This window comes from Monopterus albus, unplaced genomic scaffold (assembly GCF_001952655.1).
Source record: "Monopterus albus unplaced genomic scaffold, M_albus_1.0 scaffold99.1, whole genome shotgun sequence".
NCBI lineage: Eukaryota > Metazoa > Chordata > Actinopteri > Synbranchiformes > Synbranchidae > Monopterus > Monopterus albus.
The window spans coordinates 1,884,984-1,903,262 of NW_018127979.1; the positions used below are offsets into that span (position 1 = coordinate 1,884,984).

The 18,279-nt window shown below is 41.7% G+C and overlaps 2 protein-coding genes across 2 annotated transcripts; one reads left to right on the forward strand and one right to left on the reverse strand.

Annotated features, from left to right (window-relative positions):
* The first annotated feature begins 216 nt into the window (after positions 1–216).
* On the forward strand, positions 217–14,436 carry dcbld2 (discoidin, CUB and LCCL domain containing 2). Its single transcript, XM_020609497.1, has 15 exons — positions 217–553; positions 2,542–2,766; positions 3,600–3,737; positions 5,246–5,297; positions 5,376–5,448; positions 8,882–9,015; positions 9,294–9,334; positions 9,672–9,869; positions 10,668–10,792; positions 11,323–11,470; positions 11,572–11,709; positions 11,811–11,904; positions 11,995–12,044; positions 12,127–12,249; positions 12,460–14,436. The coding sequence occupies exons 1-15, from the start codon at positions 451–453 to the stop codon at positions 12,876–12,878; spliced, it is 2,061 nt and encodes a 686-aa protein (XP_020465153.1). The 5' UTR covers positions 217–450; the 3' UTR covers positions 12,879–14,436.
* Positions 14,437–15,172: 736 nt separating this feature from the next.
* On the reverse strand, positions 15,173–18,255 carry tmem30c (transmembrane protein 30C). The gene is made up of 7 exons (XM_020609498.1): positions 17,658–18,255; positions 17,299–17,415; positions 16,862–16,969; positions 16,171–16,261; positions 15,940–16,086; positions 15,631–15,840; positions 15,173–15,449 (listed from the first exon to the last, which is right to left on the reverse strand). The coding sequence occupies exons 1-7, from the start codon at positions 17,853–17,855 to the stop codon at positions 15,262–15,264; spliced, it is 1,059 nt and encodes a 352-aa protein (XP_020465154.1). The 5' UTR covers positions 17,856–18,255; the 3' UTR covers positions 15,173–15,261.
* Positions 18,256–18,279: the final 24 nt, after the last annotated feature.

Sequence of the window (18,279 nt, forward strand, 5' to 3'; positions counted from 1 at the left end):
GTATATACAACATCCCCAAAGAAGCATTATGGGGAATCCTGCCAGGTGATCTCTGTCCCCAACGTTACAATACTTCTACTTAAGTAATAATCTGAGTGCCTCTTTCACCAGTGGTCTATAGCTCCTTAGTGGTTAATTTTCATAAACCTAACTACTAGTTAACCTCGTGCTTTTGGGGCCCCTGGGGGGAGGAGGAGGAGGGGAGGTGGGGGAGGAGCCTCAATGGAGGAAGCAGCTTCACAGATTAGATGTGTGTGAGAACACTTACTTCCATAGTGAGAGTGTCGCTAACCACTGGAAGTAAAACACAACCCCAGGAGAAAGCCACATGGGAACTCGCTCTCGAGGAGTTGAAGACCATTAGGATATATCGTTTATTTTCGTCGGTACAGGTTGAAGCGGTGCAACCGGTCCAGAAACGAGCAGTATGCATTCAGACTGCAGGCTGCTATGGGCAGAGCGGTAATGGTGGGCAGGGGACCGACAGGGGCCGGGGTTCTCATCCTGTCGATTCTCATCATTCTCACCTCGGAAGGCTGTCGAGCCCAGAAAGGTTGGTGCCACACAGGCGCGGTGATAAACTGGGAGGGGGGGCGACTACAACCACAGAGACATGTGGCCATGCTGGTTTAAAGTGTGAGCACAGACGTTTGGATGTTTAGCGGTAGGCTGACGGCACGGTGTTTTGTTATTGTCCGCCAGACTTAAACCTACCTTACATGGCCATGTGTACGTGGAGTTCCGCTCGGTTTACACCGTTTGCCGCCGCCCGTCATGATGTGGTAAAGCCAGGCAAACCGGTTTGGGAAAGTCTAGGTGCTAATCTGTGAAAAGGTTTCGTGCTGAATTGACATGTGGCTTTTAAACGACTTATTATAAGTTTAAAGCCAGTATATTTGACTTATTTGCCTTCTCCGATAAGATGGCTTTTTAAAATCGCCAGATTTCCTAATGGAGCCTGGCTTTGTTTCCTGTGTACAAAGCAGCACATTTGGCAGCTTGTGGCCTCGTTGTCCTTTCAGGTAGCAGACTGGATTTTATCGTGAACTTAACGTTAGAATTTCAGTAAACTTAGTTATGTTTTGACTGGTTATGGTTTATTTTACATATTGTACAGAAACACAAATATTTAATGTTTTTTTTTTTTTTTTTTTAACCACTGCCAGACTCAGGTGGTCGGAGACTGGGGGTAGGGAAGCCTATTGTAAACACGTGGACACGTGTTGTCATAATTCTAGGTTTTTCCATCCCCCCCCGTTAATTAAGGCATGATATGTGAATTTTATAAAGACTTTCGGATTAATAGTTAGTTTTTTTTGCATGAGGGCTAACTTCTGCTGAGTGTCATGCAGCTGCTCAATAACATTTGTGAGTCAGAGACAGGGAAGCAGTTCTGTTTTTGTCTTGTTCATCTGGATAGTGTCAACTGAGAGGCCCCTTACGTAACACAGGCCAACAGAACATCCACTTAGCACCATGAAACGTGACTGTGGAGTGTTATCTCAGAGCCATGAGTCCGCAGCATCGGCAGACACCATGTCTCTGCTCTCTGAGAGGTCACAGCTCCAAAAGACAAAAACAGGCGTCTCCTGAGGAGTCATACATCATGACTGTTATAAAATCAAATTTAGAAATCATAAAGTTGGCTTGGATTTTAATTGTGTGGTTTTATATGTAATTATATGGCTAATAAGAGTCTTTAAGACATTTTATGGCCCTGAATTATCTGATGTTCTCTGCAGCACAGCCAAAGGTTTGACTGTTTATGAAACCCAGAACCAGGCTCGTGCTTAGCATTTGGCAGATGCTTTTGCAAGAAGTGACTTAGTTTTTTTAACCCCACATTCATACAAGATCTGGTGTTCATTGTCTTGCTCAAGGATGCAAATAGTTACTAGAGACATCACCAAGTGTTATTGAGCTGCTGATTATTTATGTGATTAAATTTCATTGCTCATCACAAAGAGCTGAGGTGATGTCTTAAAATTGTTTAGTCCCAAACTATAATGCTTTTAGACAGATATTAAGAAGACCAGGTACACATTTAAGAAGCTGGAACTAGTAAATGCTTGTTATTTTTTTATTGATAAAACAAAATAGTTGGCAGTTAATGTACCTTTGTTCATCCCTGCCCTTTCTGTGAGACCCCAACTCCATTATTAGCAAATGATACTCAAGTGTAGACTAACATTCATTTTAGGTGCTAGCGAGTATTTACTGCAGGTGTATGGTGTATGTGGGACTCCAACAACAATGTGTGGCACAGGGGAATGATCAGACTTTGGCTACACAGAAAAATGTATTAGTTGGATCAGTTAATTTGGTCTTTTAATGGGATTTTTGGCATAATGAATAGCACCATGTTTATACTTAAACCCTCTCATATCTGCAGACAGTGCATTTGAATAAAAAGCCAGTGAACAGTGTGTTTTCCTTGGTGGAAATTTGTATCATAAGTCGTCCACCACAGTCTGTGTTTTATTACTTGTGTCCTCGTTTTATTTTGTTTTGTGCTGAAACTCAGTTTGTGTTGTCCTGCAGGTGATGGCTGTGGCCCCACTGTACTTGGCCCCAGCAGTGGGACTCTGTCCTCTCTGGGTTACCCGGGGACATACCCAAACAACACGGTGTGTGAGTGGGAGATCGCTGTGCCTCGCGGCAACAGGATCCACTTTCGCTTTGCCGAGCTGGACATAGAAGACAGCGACTGCCAGGTCAACTACCTCCGCCTTTACAACAGCACTGGTCCCGAAAGGAGTGATTGGAGTGAGCAACAAGTTGACACTGGAGTAAACTTGAATTTTAAGCAGTGATTGTTGAATGGATGTTGTCAGTTTAAATGTATCAGAAATTCAGCAGGTGTAAATAATAAAATTTAAGCTAACTGAATTCTATTTTACAGTCCTGGTTACATTATTAGTAACACCTGTTATGAGAAGTCAAAATGTTTAGTGTGGAAGAGGCCTGTTGATTTTGAGAATTTCATAAACCAGGAAGCTACACAGGAGTATTTAGGTGGAAATATGACAATAATCTTGAAACAAGGATTTGTAACAATGTTTTCTCTCATTCGCCACCGGTGTCATTGTAAATAGGAAGTGTTTACACGGTGTGGAAGAACTCTAGTCGCTGCATAAACTGACTATCAGGTTACTTCAGTGCATGATGGTGCATTGACTGACAATGCACTGGTCATGTGATAAGCCTTCAGGCACCACCGTTCTCATGCCAGAGCCCTGCAGAGCAATGAGAAGTATCAGTGATAACAACTATAAATCATATTAAGCTAAATGTCAGGTCCCTGGATGCACAGTTTAAAGCTACAGTTAAACACCAGTTAGTGAGAGGGCGGCCACCTGATGACCTACACCCTCACAGAACTTGTGTTGGTGATAGCATAGTTATAGACTCATGACACTGTTTGCTTTTATGATGTACAGCCCAGCTACTATCCATAACCACTAAGTAAAGATCCATTCTGCAGTATTATCCAGTATGATTCATGCTTTTTATGTAACATGTATTGTACTTGTTAAACTGCCCCTTTGTCATGTATCTTCTGTTCCTTTTCCTGCGGCCCTGCCTGTGCCATGTACCAGTGAAGTACTGCGGTTTGGGTCTAAAGGTTAAAGAGCTGATCGAGTCCACTGGCAACAAGGTCACTGTCCAGTTTATGAGTGGGACCCACCACACTGGCCGAGGATTCTACCTGTCCTACTCCACCACTGAACACACAGGTAACAGTTTCTAAGGTCACTCATCTGTCTGAGTCTCATTCGTTTGTCAGGTTACACCTGTAGTCTTTGTTTTTACTGTTATAAAGTTATTTCATTGTCCTGGAAAGAGTCGTCCACATATCACATCCACGTGCAGTTTCTGTTTTTGAATGGAGGGTTTTGTCATGTGGACCATCTTCAGTGACTTCAGATCACTGAAGCCGGGGGGAGAGGAAGGTAGTGACATGCGCAGGAGGATAATAATAGTTTTAGCAGTCATCTCGGTATGACTGAATCACACTGGGAGGTGAACAAGTTCACCGATGTGTCCGTTTTATTTTTCCACCAGAGTGCGTTTTCTTTGTCGTGTAACTGATCGTGCAGATGAGCGTGGGCGAACAGTTTTCATGACTAAGCTAATCAGTCTACAGGGTGATGTGCAGAGGTTGGGGTTATTTCTCAGTTTGACTCACAGGTTGGTTCACCAGATATGTGGGTTTTATGATAATATGGTCAAGACTCTCAGAAAATGACCAGCATCACCAGATTAACATTCCCAGCAGCCCACACCATCCTGTTAGACATATTTGGTGTATCTCATCACTGAAACACTCATGTCAGCACACACTCCCACACATTTGTGTGCTTTAAGACTTTGATGTGTTTGGTTTAGAGCTAAAATTGTTACACAGAAAATGAATCGGCAACATTTTTGATAGATAATATGTAGTTGATATTAAAAAAATGGTTTAAATCCACTGGTTCTAATCTTTGAGGTCATTAAAATGAGTATCGTTGAGCTCTGGGGACAAAACAAGCAGTGACAGGTTGAACCTGGGCTTTTTCAATGTATGGTGGATATTTTTTTTATTTTTTTACAGGTTGTTGATGTGCTATTAAATGGATTAATAAGTAATGATAACACTGGGACAGCAATTGGTCCTTATTTTTATAAGTGTAATCTGTCAGTTGTCATATGTCAATTATAATGAAAATTGCCCGTCACAAGTTCTGACAGTCCAAAGTCAAATGTCTTGTTTTGTCTGAGTAGCCCACAAGCCAAACACACTGAAAACAACATAAAACAGGGAGAGGTAGATAATCCTCACATTTTAGAACCTGGAACCAGCAATTTGGCATTTTTGCATGATTAAATGATTGAATTGGTTAATGGATTATTAAAATTGTCTTTAAATTTGTCCATTTATTAAGGAATGATTATTTCAGCCAACACTGATATCCATCAATTGTTTTGATAAACACTGTTTTGTCTTTTTGTATTTATCTTTCTATAGTCATTAAATTACCAAATAAATAATGGCAAGAATCATTGAAAATGAAAATAATGGCTACTTTTGCTATTCATTGCTTTTAATACTTACAAAACAGTAATTAAGTACTTGCTGTACCTGGAGAGGGTTAGGCAGTTGTTGTTACCAGAGAGCGTAACAGACAAAAAACAGTGATAGTGTGGGTTAGCAAGAATGTGCAGAGAAACCAGTTCTGACACTGTTTGTTTGCCTTTGCAGATCTCATCACCTGCCTGGACAAAGGAACTGATTTCCCTGAGGCAGAGTTCAGGTAAATAACATTTGCTTTGTGTAGATATTTGTGCAGTGATCAGTTTGTCTGATATGCATTGCGTGTGTTGTTTCTTAGTAAATACTGTCCAGCTGGCTGCTTGACTTCGACCGAGGAGATTTCTGGAACTATACCTAATGGATATAGAGAGGTGAGTACACGAGAATTTCAGGGATCCAAAATATTAGACCTACTGAAACCTGGTGTGCAGAAATTAATTTCAAAAAGAGAGAGCAGTCTGAATGGGACATGGAAACTGCCAGCCACCTCCCGAATGGACGCAAGGGTAATTAGACCCGATCCAAAATATGGTTGAACACAAACGCCGGCAGCGGCACGGCGATCTGCCAGTTCATTTGATAAATTAACAAGCAGCTATGGTGGAACAGAGCAGCAATGTAATAACAAAGGATGTCCTCAGAACCAATGAGGTAATAGAAACTAATTTGTTTCAGACAATTTAATACAAATAATTGAAAGTCTTATTCCAGTCTCCTGCACCAACAGTAAAACCATGAGTAGCCAGCTGGGCGACAGGCAGGCACATGGCAATATTCTAACCTTTTTAATATTTATGAATAAAATTCCAAATTTAACAGCACAAATCTTAAAGAAAGCTCAGCTTCACTTCCCTCATAGCAACAAAGCTCCGGTGAGTTGCTAAGTTTTCATCCACTCTGGCCTCAAAACACACCTGATACCTCACACACTTAGGTCCATTCGGATCCACTCAGGTACCGGACATATGGGTACACAGACCCGAGACCTGTGAAGGGCCTCTAATGAGTACATACGGTGTACATGTGATCGCTGTCTTCAGTATCACATTTCCAGGTGAGTCATGGTGCCCTTTGGCCTCATGCTGTTTGGTCATCTTGACCACTAGTAAGGTCCAGTAAGGGCACCGTTTTATGTTTGGTGTAAATGGGCCCCCACACCATGGTATGCATGTCCATGGCTGATGCCCTCACAGCACCCAGTGAGGTCCATGGCTGATGACCTCACAGCACCCAGTGAGGTCCATGGCTGATGACCTCATTTGAGGTTTTTGTTGAATGTGGGAGGGAAGGTGTGGTGTTGCTGGCTGATGGGAGGACAGGGAGGAGTGTTGGGGTGTTCTTCGGGGAGTGAGGCGCCCCACAGGAACAGCGGAGGGGTGGGGTCAGAGGGTGAGGGAGAGGTGACATAATAATTTGGCCAAAAATAATAACCTTCTAATCCAGTCCAGCTGCGAGAGCTGTGTGTTCCGGAGAGGCAGAAAGCTGGAGAGCGAGTATGTGATTCAAACATGCTTGTGTTTTGGGTGTGTGGGTGTGTAGTGTTATAGAGAGGGTGAAGGCCTGAGTATTATGCATATGTATCCCACATAGTTCAACTGTCCCACCCAGAGCAGACTCACTTTCCCAGGTCTGCCTCAGTGTGGTCCATGTACTTCTTTTTATATTTTCATATTCCACTTATTATATGTCTGTGTGTGTTAGTGTGGTTTCCTCTGTTGGAGGCAGGGTGCGGCGGTTTGCAGCAGTGCTTTGTGTTTGTGTTAGTGGTTTGGGATGGAGCGCTTTAGGATGTGATGTGTGTTTTGGGGAAGATTAAGAATCACAGGGCAAATGTCGATCGTGTGTATGAATACATGTGTGCTCGTCACACTGTGGGTCACCAGAGGTTTCCCACAGTCTTGTCAGCTGTGAATTCCAGTGTGGGGCTTTTCCAGTAATAAAATTCCACCTCACTCAGCCCAGCTGTTCATGAGAAGGAGCTTGTGGCCAGAGTGGAGTTGGGTTTTGTCAGTTTCTCCGTGATATGGCTGCAGGTTTGGACAGGAATGCAGCTGGCAGTGAATCATTACCAATGCCGCTCATTGCTCTCTATGCACAGAAATGACTTCATGCTGACTCATCCCTTTATCTGCCTCAGTCTGAGGGTTAACAGCTGACAGTGCTGCTTGTTCCCACTCACTTACCTGCAAACGGTCCCAGTTCGCAGAGTTACCAGATGGTACGGTACCATTTAAATAAAACACAGGTTCACAGTTTTCAATGTCTGTCTTAAAATAATAGTCTTTACCCATATTTAAAACTATTAAACCAGTTTCAGTGTTTACATTTTAATGCATTTTTATCTGTCCATTATTTATCCATGAAGGTCCCATTGAGATACAAGATGTCTTCTTCCAGGGAGTCCTGGTCAAGATGGCAGTACAGGAAGTTTCATATGAAAAACTGTTTCACAAATTAGAACACATACAATACATAAAAGCAACAGAAGGGACATAGTAGAAGAAGAAAGCTATACAATGATATCCATAACCTGTTCCACCTCGAGTTGAGGTTTATTCAAAATAGCAACGTTTCCTTTAGGACAGTTTGGAAAAGACCTTTAAAGGTCTTCAGAGAAGGAGGGCGCCCTGATCACTGAATGTTATGGTGCAGCGCACCATATACGCAAACACAGTGTGTGTGCAGCATTGGCAGTTTGAGTCCAGCTGCTGCCCCTGGTCCTCTCCTCTGCTTCCTGTCCACCTCTCTGCGACCCACTCAACCCATTAAAAATAAAAAATAATAAAGGTAAAATGCCCAGTAAATGAATAAAGAAGGGAGTGTTTATAAGGTCATAGCATTTTGCGGCTCATTCCATGCCCAAGGTGTGTAAAAGGAGCAGTTTCACCGGGCTCTGAGTGCACTCTGGGGACATTTAAAAGAACTCAAATAGTAGCTCTCATTCTGTAGTTGCTGGTATGATAGAATAAAAGGCTGGAGATTTGATGAGATGTTTTAACTAACCTATCTTGTCAATAGCCATTTATATTTTTCTCCTCTGGTATAGAGAGGACCATCCAGACTCATATAAAATGCAACAGCGAGTGTGTGTTGCACCATGATATGCAGAACCCAGTTTTTTTTTGTGGGGATGAAGTTTGCACAATTTTCTTTCCAGCCTCAAATAGAAAACATTTTTTTAAAGGGGGAAAAAAAGCCCAGTTTTGGCTGAAACGTTTTCAGTAGATTATCAATATGCTGATTAAAAGACAACGTTTCATGACATTAATACAAAAATAATATAAATCCTATTATGACCATTAAGAAGTCCTGACATTGCCCACAGTGGTCTAATACACCACTCACAAGCCTTGAGATCTGCTACAGCATGTGCTCAGCATTCATTCAGGCTGTAAAAGTAAACACTGGCAACAAGTTTTTGAGCTGTATTAGGATCTGTGATGGGAATTTCTTGTATTGTTTGATGCCAATGTGCCGATGAGTCTGAGAACGTGTGTGGGCTAGCACAAACAAAACTTAAGTTACCTTTATCTGCTAATTGTTTAGCAGATAAAGAAACAGAAATTACTCAGCAGTGGCCTTCTGTGCCCTCGTTTTCCCACTGTAGATCTTTCCAGCATCGAGTCAAACATCACACAGACATAAATTACAAAGATGCGCTTCAGTCAAAGCCTTGTATTTTAATCTTATCAGTCTAACTCGCCTAATCTTCACAGTCCATCAGATGCAGTGGAAAACTTAAGTTACCAGAAAAGTGCATGGCCAGAATCTCTAATCTTTGTTTTCTCTTCTTCTGTTCTGCAGTCCTCTCCTCTGTGTTTGGCGGCCATCCATGCAGGTGTGGTGTCTAACGCTGCAGGAGGGAGGATCAGTGTGGTCAGCAGCAAAGGCATCCATCATTACGAGGGCACACTGGCTAACAATGTCACTTCCACTCCGTAAGAGGTTCAGCCACAACAGCACACAAATATCACTCAGAACATTATTTACTTTGAAGAACAGAGGCAGAGGGGTTGTTCACTCCCGCTATAAAATGTGTGTACTTTGTCTTAAAATCGGTGAATTTATCAGTGCTTAGTTTTAAATTTAGTATGAATACGACAATAGGTGAAAACCATGTTGCACAAACACTTTCCTTTTGAGTGAGTTGTGAATTTTTTTTATAACCCCCCCAAAATGAACTTTATGTATTATATGTTTTATCTTGTCTTTTTAGAGGAACTTTGTCAAACAGCCTCTTCACCTTCAGAACCAGTGGTGAGTTTGTTTCCCATAAAGCACCATTATGCACTATAATTGTTTTGCTGGGGGATGTCCTGTAAATGTAATTTTTACTGTCATTAATTTTAATTGGGTATAAATCTTTCCATGTCTAATTTTTATTACCCTGCATCATAGAATCTGGAGTGAATTACCTGCTGTTTTTACACAAGCTCTTAGTTCAAACTTGTCTGGCCTATGAGCAGGGACTCCTCATCCTTTATGCCAATGAGGCACTGGAATTGCATGCAAGCACTTCAAAAGAAGTTGTATTAAGACCTAAATTGAATTCAGCTTCCCAAACGTTTAATATTAATGATGGTAATTGTTGCAGGCTGCTATGGGACGCTGGGTTTAGAGTCTGGCAGTGTTGCAGACACTCAGCTCTCTGCTTCGTCTGTGGGGGAGTGGAATGGTGAGTGGGCGGCATCAGGGGCACGACTTAAAAAGGCAGGCTTGCCTTGGGCGCCCTCTCAGACTGACCAGCAGCAGTGGCTACAGATTGATCTCAAGAGGGAGAAGAGGATCACAGGTACACAACAATATGTACACAATCACAAAGACACTTTGATATTAAAATACACACCCACTCCCATTACTGTACAGTTCAACAATTGATAATTCAACTGTAAAGCTCTCTAACAAAAAGTTTCCTTATGTTTTATCACACATTGCGACCAGTTTCAGGCAAAACAACTTTCCTTGGATGGTCCAGACTGATATACTAAGTGTGAATTCTGGAGTCAGAAAGCTTAACATCTTTAGTTTTGTTTAAAATGTTGCAGCAACTGCAGGATGGACTGCCATGAAATGTGGGACACATTCATGTCCCCCTCTTATTTTTCTTTAGCATCATCTTCAGGCCAAAATTTAAATGTTCAATTCATTCCCCATACTGTAAGCCTCAGCTATACTTTGTGTTTAGCGCTATTAGCATGCTAAACATCAGCAAGTTCTTTGTAAGCATGCTAATATTAGCATTTAGCTTAAAGCACAGCTGGGCATCTGTACAGCCTCACAGACCTGTAGGTATGGCTGTACACTCCCTATACAAGGGACACTCAGTAGCTTACTAGCAGCAAATTGAGATTTTAATCATTAGGTTGCAACAACACTGACATCTACAGTTGCACAACAGTAGTTTTTACTTCTATAAGTATTATTATTCTATATTAGTATAGAATGCATTAATTCAGAATCAAGCAGAGTGGTGGACAGTATAATGGGGTATCAGATAAATGCAGAGTAACTCTGGACACAGCCTCAGTCTTGTTTTTACAGTAGAATCAGCTGTACATTATCATCTTGTTTCTGCTGTCCATGTACCCAGGCATCACCACCACAGGCTCCACACTGAGAGAGTACCAGTCCTATGTCTCAGCATACAGGGTCCTATACAGTAACGATGGCCATCAGTGGTCCATCTACAGGGAAACAAATTCTACACAAGACAAGGTAATACAATCACCAAATCAATTGACCATGCTTGCTCAACAATTCCGTCATTGGCTTTTATGGTTCTTTTTTCCTTTCAAACTAGTGCAGATGGATAAAAAGGTCACGTTAGAAGGCTGCTAGGGTACATACTTTGATTGTTTCCATAGCAACTGGTATTGACAAAGAGATGTTTATGGCAGGAAATGAGAGCAGTCAGTGGTTTGAGTTAAGTGCTGTGGTAGACAAGTCAGGACACTTGGGCATTAATAATGAATGGATATGGATTTAGTGGCTGGGGTGTTAGGCAGGAACTGCTGTGTACAAGCTGCTTTCTGCTGGGATTCTCACAAGCTCTTACTGTGTGCACGAAAGTAGTTATTAGCTTGTCAAGTTGGAAAATAATCAGCATGCGGCTTATATTGCATTTGTTCAGTCTGAAACGAGAACTGCACTGGTGAACTTTTTTTATTCTAAAATGCTACAACTGGACAACAATCGGCTTTAAATCTCTGGCTCGAGTAAAATAATTTGTTCTTATTTTGTGGTAGATTTTCCAAGGCAATGTAAACTACCTGCATGAGGTGAGGAATAACTTCATTCCTCCAATTAAAGCCCGGTTTCTGAGGATAAATCCCACATTATGGCACAAGAGAATTGCGCTCAAGTTGGAGCTGCTTGGTTGCCAACTTCCTGCTGGTAAGCAGAGGTTGTGAATGTAGATAAAACAAATATCTACATCTTAATAATAATAATAGTTTAAATCCCAAGGATCCAAAATTTTTATTTCTTCGCTACAGCCAAACCAGGGCCGAGGATGTCACCGCCTATTCGCCATATTCCACGTCCTGCGGGTACAAAACACCCACCTCGCCTTGGCCAAACCACACCCACCCCAGACATCCGAAACACCACTATGCCGCCTGACACCAGCAGAGGTGTGTCAGGTTTTTAATGGAGAGGATAAAGCTTGTTTGATCCTTAATAGAGATGCATGTCATTCAGTACTGATCGTAGATTTTTTTTTCCCCCCTCTTAGATGTGGCGCTGGCAGCGGTTCTGGTTCCCGTGTGGGTGATGGTTCTGACTGCTCTCATACTGACTGTGGTTTGTACTTGGCACTGGAGGAACAGGTATATATTCTTCTCGTCATCATGGTTTAAATAAAACTGCTTTTGCAAACTTCAGTCCTCTCTTCCATGACTTTATTTTTCTCATCATAGAAAGAAGAGCTCTGAGGGAACATATGAGCTTCCTCACTGGGATCGCACAGGTGTGTCACTGCTCTGCATCATAGGTTTGTCTCTGTGTGTTTTGTGAGTATTCTAGTGCAACTTGCTGTCTATCTGCTGTAGACTGGTGGAAAAGCATGAAGCAGCTGCTGCCATCCAAAATGGTGGAAACTGAAGAATCAGTTCGGTACAGCAGCAGTGAGGTGGGGAGGGGTGCAGTACCAAGACTACACGCTGAACCTGCAGGTAAATGAAAACTTGTTTTGGTGTTTCTTGCACTGGTAAGTACTACACTGTCTGTGTAGTACTGCAGTGTCTATTAAAAGGTACACTGTGGAGGTTCATTTTTTTAAAACTAGGCAGCAGTCAAGAGTGCACAAACCTCCACCAAGGCAGGCTATGTAAACTGCAAGATATCCCTGCTTATTAATACACTATTGTATACTGTCTTTTCAGAATATGCCCAGCCGCTGGTGAGCGGTGTTACAACATTAGGTGCACGTTCAACTTTTAAACCAGATGAGGGTCCTGACCCGGGCTACACTGATCCAGATCTGTACGACGCCCCCATCTCACCAGACATATACCATGCCTACGCAGAGCCTTTGCCAGCTTCAGGATTTGAATATGCTACACCCATCGTGGTTGATATGGGTTGCCATCCATCAGGAGGATCCTCTTTGAACCAGCCCACCACTGTGTGTAGTTTTGTGGGTGCTGGGCCTGCCTCCCTGCTCACACAGACAGAAAGTGACCAGTTAGGGAGGCTGGCATATGATACACCCAAAAATGCCACTGGACAGGTCACAGCCACTGAGGATCTGACCTATCAGGTACCTCAGAGTAGCACCCAGAAGCTAATGGGACAGAGCTGAGCAGCTAGGATGCACATGGCCTTAACCTACCCTTCACTGTTCAGCACAGCCCAGTAGAAAAACATAAGGTTGTTAAAGGAGGAGGAGGTGCACCTGAGAGTCCTGAAGCCTGGGCTTGAGTCTTGAATGAACACTGCCTTTAGCTTTAGATTAATCTGGAGATGTCTGTACTTCCTAATTGTTTCTGCATGGCCACAGACTGCTTGTGTGCTGCCATCACAGTCCTATCACTGAAACCCCAACGATGAATGTGCTTGTTTGTGCCAGGTGTGAGAGTTGGAGGCAGATGAATGAAAGTATGAAAAGGAGAAAGCTGACTACTGTTTGATAAAGACTTTGTCCCTGTTCTGTGATTCTTACCTTTTGTGAAACTCTGACTTTTATCAGTCCCATTATTATTCTGTTACATACTGAACCAAGTTCAATTGAAATACACCTGATGACTAACATTCAAACATAAGGGATCTCTTAACTAACAGCATGTTGCATCAAGTACCCCAGATTCAAGGTAAAAAAAAAAAAAAATCTTTTCTGGTGAAACTAGTTTTCCATGGTACGTTTTGTCTTATTTTGTTTAAAAGCATGACTTGAAATGTGTATAGTTCTAGTAATTCCATTACTGCAAACCTGTTGGAACTTTCATATATGATTTACTGATATTTATTTTTGACATCCTGCTGATAAGGGAGACAGTGAAAATGACCTACCATCACCCTCACTGGTAACAGATCAGAACATCGTAATTGCACTGTTGCAGACACCTTATTGGCAGCCAGCAGTTTTTGATAAATCCTTTCAGATGTTGTATGAGAACTTGGAGAGGCTGATTGGGAGAATCAATCCAGTGAACCTCCCAGTGTGAAAAAACTTTAGTATTGGAGACCAAATGTTGCCTTTTTTATGTTTACATCATGGGTATTCATCACAGATCTGACTTTCACAGTTGTGCCAATATTCTAAGTGTAGCCAAATAAACAGACCTAGTTAGATATCACAAAAAAGGTACAGAGAAAAGAGGTAGATAGGCAACTCTGTTACATCTGATAATTCATAGTTTTCCGTGTGTTTGATTATTTGTGCATCATGTTGATTGATGTTGAAATGGGTGTTTGGGCTGTTGTAATGCATTTGGGTGTGACTTGTTCCTTCCTTGTATCTATGTGCATCAATATCTGTATGTGTGGTAAGCTGTTTTCCTTTTTTTTTTTTTTTAGACCTGTGATTTTTGTTTTAAGGACTGGTAATGATGTGGATTAGTTGGTAGTAGGATGTGTTCAGTCGTCTGTTGCACCAGTAGCCTGCATTCCTCTCCTGTCCACCTGTGGTTCTGACCTGACCAAACACTCAAAAGGCAGGAGTGCAGATGGTGAACAAGCTGCTTTATATTTTTACAGAACAGCAACCTTACCTGAGTGATGGTGGTGTTCACATAGCTGTACCACTAGTCATGCTTTGATTATGCCCAATGTAGAGTTTTGGTGCTCTGTTTCATAAGTAGCTGAGCGACAGTCTTCACAAATGCACTGCATTTATAAAATAAAGCATTGGTTTTCTTGAACAATGGCCATACATGAGGAGAAAACACCTTTACATCATTATTGTTTGACTAAATTTCTACAGCAATGACACTCCCATCTGTCTCAGCTCTAAGTGCTAATTTAGTAAACTGTAGCATGTTAACCCACTAAATCTAAAAGGTGAACGTTATACTGTACATGCAAAACATTAGCATGTTAGCATTGCTGTTTTGAGCATTCAACATGCTAGTTAGCTCAAAGTAAGTGTCCAAGTACATTCTGATGGATCCGCTGACATAGCTGCAGATTCTTGGTCTTGCCAAATGATAGCATTTAAAACACCTATGGTTCCATATAACAACTGACTGACAATACTACACTAGCTGCAACAGCTAACCTTAATGGTGCTGTAATTAAAACCTTTCATGCAGTTTTAAGAATCAGCATTACAGTGCTTGTTTGACAGTCTGTGTTACACTTACAGTAGAAAGTGTAGTTTCTCCACTGCATTTACTGAGACATGAAATGTAGCCTCAACCCTACAGTGACTGGATTTTAGTAGCTACTAATGTATAAGTTATATTAACAGGACAAATGTTTTTAAAATGGAAATATTCAAGTAAAACATTCACATGATGTGGACATGGTTCACAGGGAAGGTCCAGATGTCAAATTGAAATCATCAAATCATCCTTTGTTTTTCAATCCATGATTTTGTACCAGATTAACATTGTTTAAACTACTCATCTTTCATTTGCTCACGTCAGTGTTCTCATTTAGAATTTGTCTCTTTAAAATGGCTCTTAAATAGCATGACTTTTTAAAAACCATTTCACTCCTCAGCATCCCAGAGCACCTTTTACTCTTCATTCCTCCATGTTCTTTCCTTTCTTTCCAAATTTCCACCAGGCCACCGTGAGGATGACAGCTATCAGTAGGATCAGGCTGCTGGTCACAAGGTAAGCAATGGGCAGGAAATAGTTCTGACCTCCAAACCAGGTCAGTGTGGTCAGCACCACTTCCTTTCTGCCTTGGAAGTACTGCACAGGAAAGTCTGGAAAGGCAGAGGTCAAGGCTGGAAATACGTGATTACAAAGAGAGGTTCGATGGGGAAATAGGGACTATGACTACATGCTGTCTAAGATAAGGGAAACTAATGGACAATGGGACATGTGTAACCTGGTTTATGTCAAAGTTCCAACATAAAGTGAACCCTGACAGCAGCAAAAGGATACTGTAGGATATATCGATGCTGTAATTCCCTGCTGGGAGTCCATCAGTGAAAAGCTTGTCATGGTATAAAACCCCATAAAGCTTCTTGAAGTTAGGAAAGGCTGCCTCCCTCATCCATACAATCAGGTCATCATTGATGAAGCCATTGTTGGTTGGGTCCAAGGGATCCAGCTCATAAACAGGCTTCTTCCAGTACAGTGGCTTTGCTGTCCCTAAGGAGTAATCACAAACCAGATACAATGAATGACAGCTGAAATACTGCAGTACTGACTAGAAACTGAAACACTGATTATGTGTTGGCTCAAGGTTACCTTCGAACACCTGAGCCAGTGTCAAGTTGTCAATCTGTGGGTTGCGGTACTTGACATTTTTATCGGTGTACCAAGTAATGCCTGTCCGTAACAGAGGAACCTTAACTGGATCACCACTAGATCCATAATAGGTGAGAGTGAAGGAGTCTGGGAGAACAGATGAGAGTTAAGACAGTGAGAGGAACTATGCAGGATGGATAATTGATGATGTGGGTTAGCAGCAGTGTTTACCATTGAAGAAACTGTTGGCCACAGCACCACAGGGGGCGATGGGGAGGCCATTCTGGTCTTTTGCAAATGGCTCGCAGTAAGAACTGGGTTCCTTGTGAAGGGATGTAGTTAAGGGAGAAACAAAGATTATTTAACAATGTAAAATAAGCAGTGGTGGAATGTAACATTTGTACAATCAACTACTATATTTGGGCACAAATTTTAGAGTACTTTTTCTTGAGTATTTGAATTTTAAGCTACTTTATACTTTACCACGTTCCAGACGGAAATTGTGTACTTTTTACTCCACTAAATTTAGTTGTAACTTTTAAAAGAGTACATCATGAGAATTCTGCTTACACAGAAATCAGTCAGTTGGAACTTTACCACGTTCCAGATGGAAATTGTGTAATTTTTACTCCACTAAATTTACAGTTGTAACATTTAAAAGAGTACATCATGAGAAATCTGCTTACACAGAAATCAGTCAGTTGGTTGCATTATTTTTTTATATATTGTGGTACCACTACTTTTACTTGAGTAAATGGTTTGAAAACTTCATCCAACACTGCATCAAAGCCAAACTAAGTAATAGATAAACATTTCTAACAAGCTTCCTATCTGGTGAAGCGGGGTTTGTCGTTACTGACAGTATGCATGATATTCTAACAAAACTATTATGATGAGTTAATTAAAAATACTGCGGTGCTACCTTTAAGTTGCTCTTCCTGCCAACCAGCTGTCCATCATCTCTGGAGTCCATGTATCTGCGGAGATTCTGATGGAAGTTTTGGAGGCCATAGTAGAAAAAGACATCTCCCTGGCACAGCAGCAGGATAAACATCATCATGAGTGTATAAGCAGAAACACTGAGACCTACTAGGCTAAATTCTGTTTTGATTGACTTAAAGCTTTACAGCATGGACAACAAAGGAAAGCACTGGAAATGCGGCACACTGGTTATTGAACGTAAACGTTACGTTTTTTTGCCCTTTGAACAACATAAGTCATTTGACAACTCAAAGTCCACTCATAAGCTTTCTCAGAGCGGTCAAACAGAATTATGTCACTTATAGGTTTCTGGAAAAAAAAAGTTGACCTCAATTTGAGTTTTGTTACATTATGTTGCCAAAGTTCCAGGTTATTTACCTTGAATGGTTTCTCAACAAGAAACACCACTTTGCAGATGCAGCTCTCGGCTGCGCTGCTCACATTTTTACGCTTTTCAAAACATTTATCACACGTCCCAGCCTCTGTGTAGTCCAGCTGGAAAGACAGGAGAGGGTTAAATGTGAATTGTGGGTAAACTGTTCCTGTTTAACTAATTCAAAACATAACCATAGCCTTTCCTCTCTTTGTCACTCCCTTTAATTGCACACAAGGGCATTTGGTCTCTTCCTCCATCTCTCTTACAGGCAAATGTACATGGACTATTTTACATCAATATTTTCATACATCTGAAAAGTATTAAGTAACCAAGTACAGTTTTCAGAAACATACACACTCACCTTTATTTCCTGTGTGCCCTGCACCGTAAGAAGCAGCCATACACCTAGCAGCATACATATCAAAGCCATAAAGTAGAAGAAAGGCAGCACAGTATTAGCTGTTAGCATAGGAGACCAGGCAGGCAGCCTCTGCTGTTTGAAAGCTGAGTTGTCTGGCCTCCGAGCCAAGGGCCCAGGCTTGCGCTTTGCTCTGCCCATGAAAAGGACTTGTGATCTGGAACAGAAGAGGAACTTGCTGCACAAATGAAAAGTCAAACAGTGCGTACGAGAAGGTGCTACTATCTTCTCTTCCTGTTTTTAATTTCACTGTTATCTTCCTGCACAAGAGAGTGCACACACGCAGTTATGCTTGCCTAGGCTTTCCCAGCAGGCCTTGCAGGGTGGGGGAAACCGCTGTGGCCTGTTACTTATTAACCACAACCCCTTGCTTAACCACCTTGATCCGTTTCTGCTACTTCAGTTTTCCTTTGCAAATTTGTTCTGCTGTTCTTTACTGCGTCCTTCCAACAAGACAAGCACAGGTTTCTCTTTATTCACATCAAAATACACAGAGGAGTACATTTTATGCTTTATCAAAGAATGCTGAGATAAATGGGGCTTCCTAGCAGGCAAGTAAACTCAT

Excerpts from the sequence above, each read along its gene's own strand:
- dcbld2 (XM_020609497.1), top strand. The coding sequence starts at position 451 with ATGGGCAGAGCGGTAATGGTGGGCAGGGGACCGACAGGGGCCGGGGTT. Across the intron at positions 12,045-12,126 it reads TCCTCACTGGGATCGCACAG|ACTGGTGGAAAAGCATGAAG; the intron begins GTGTGTCACTGC and ends TATCTGCTGTAG. Across the intron at positions 12,250-12,459 it reads ACTACACGCTGAACCTGCAG|AATATGCCCAGCCGCTGGTG; the intron begins GTAAATGAAAAC and ends CTGTCTTTTCAG.
- tmem30c (XM_020609498.1), bottom strand. The coding sequence starts at position 17,855 with ATGGGCAGAGCAAAGCGCAAGCCTGGGCCCTTGGCTCGGAGGCCAGAC. Across the intron at positions 16,970-17,298 it reads TTGTTGAGAAACCATTCAAG|GGAGATGTCTTTTTCTACTA; the intron begins GTAAATAACCTG and ends CTGCTGTGCCAG. Across the intron at positions 15,841-15,939 it reads ACTGGCTCAGGTGTTCGAAG|GGACAGCAAAGCCACTGTAC; the intron begins GTAACCTTGAGC and ends ATTACTCCTTAG.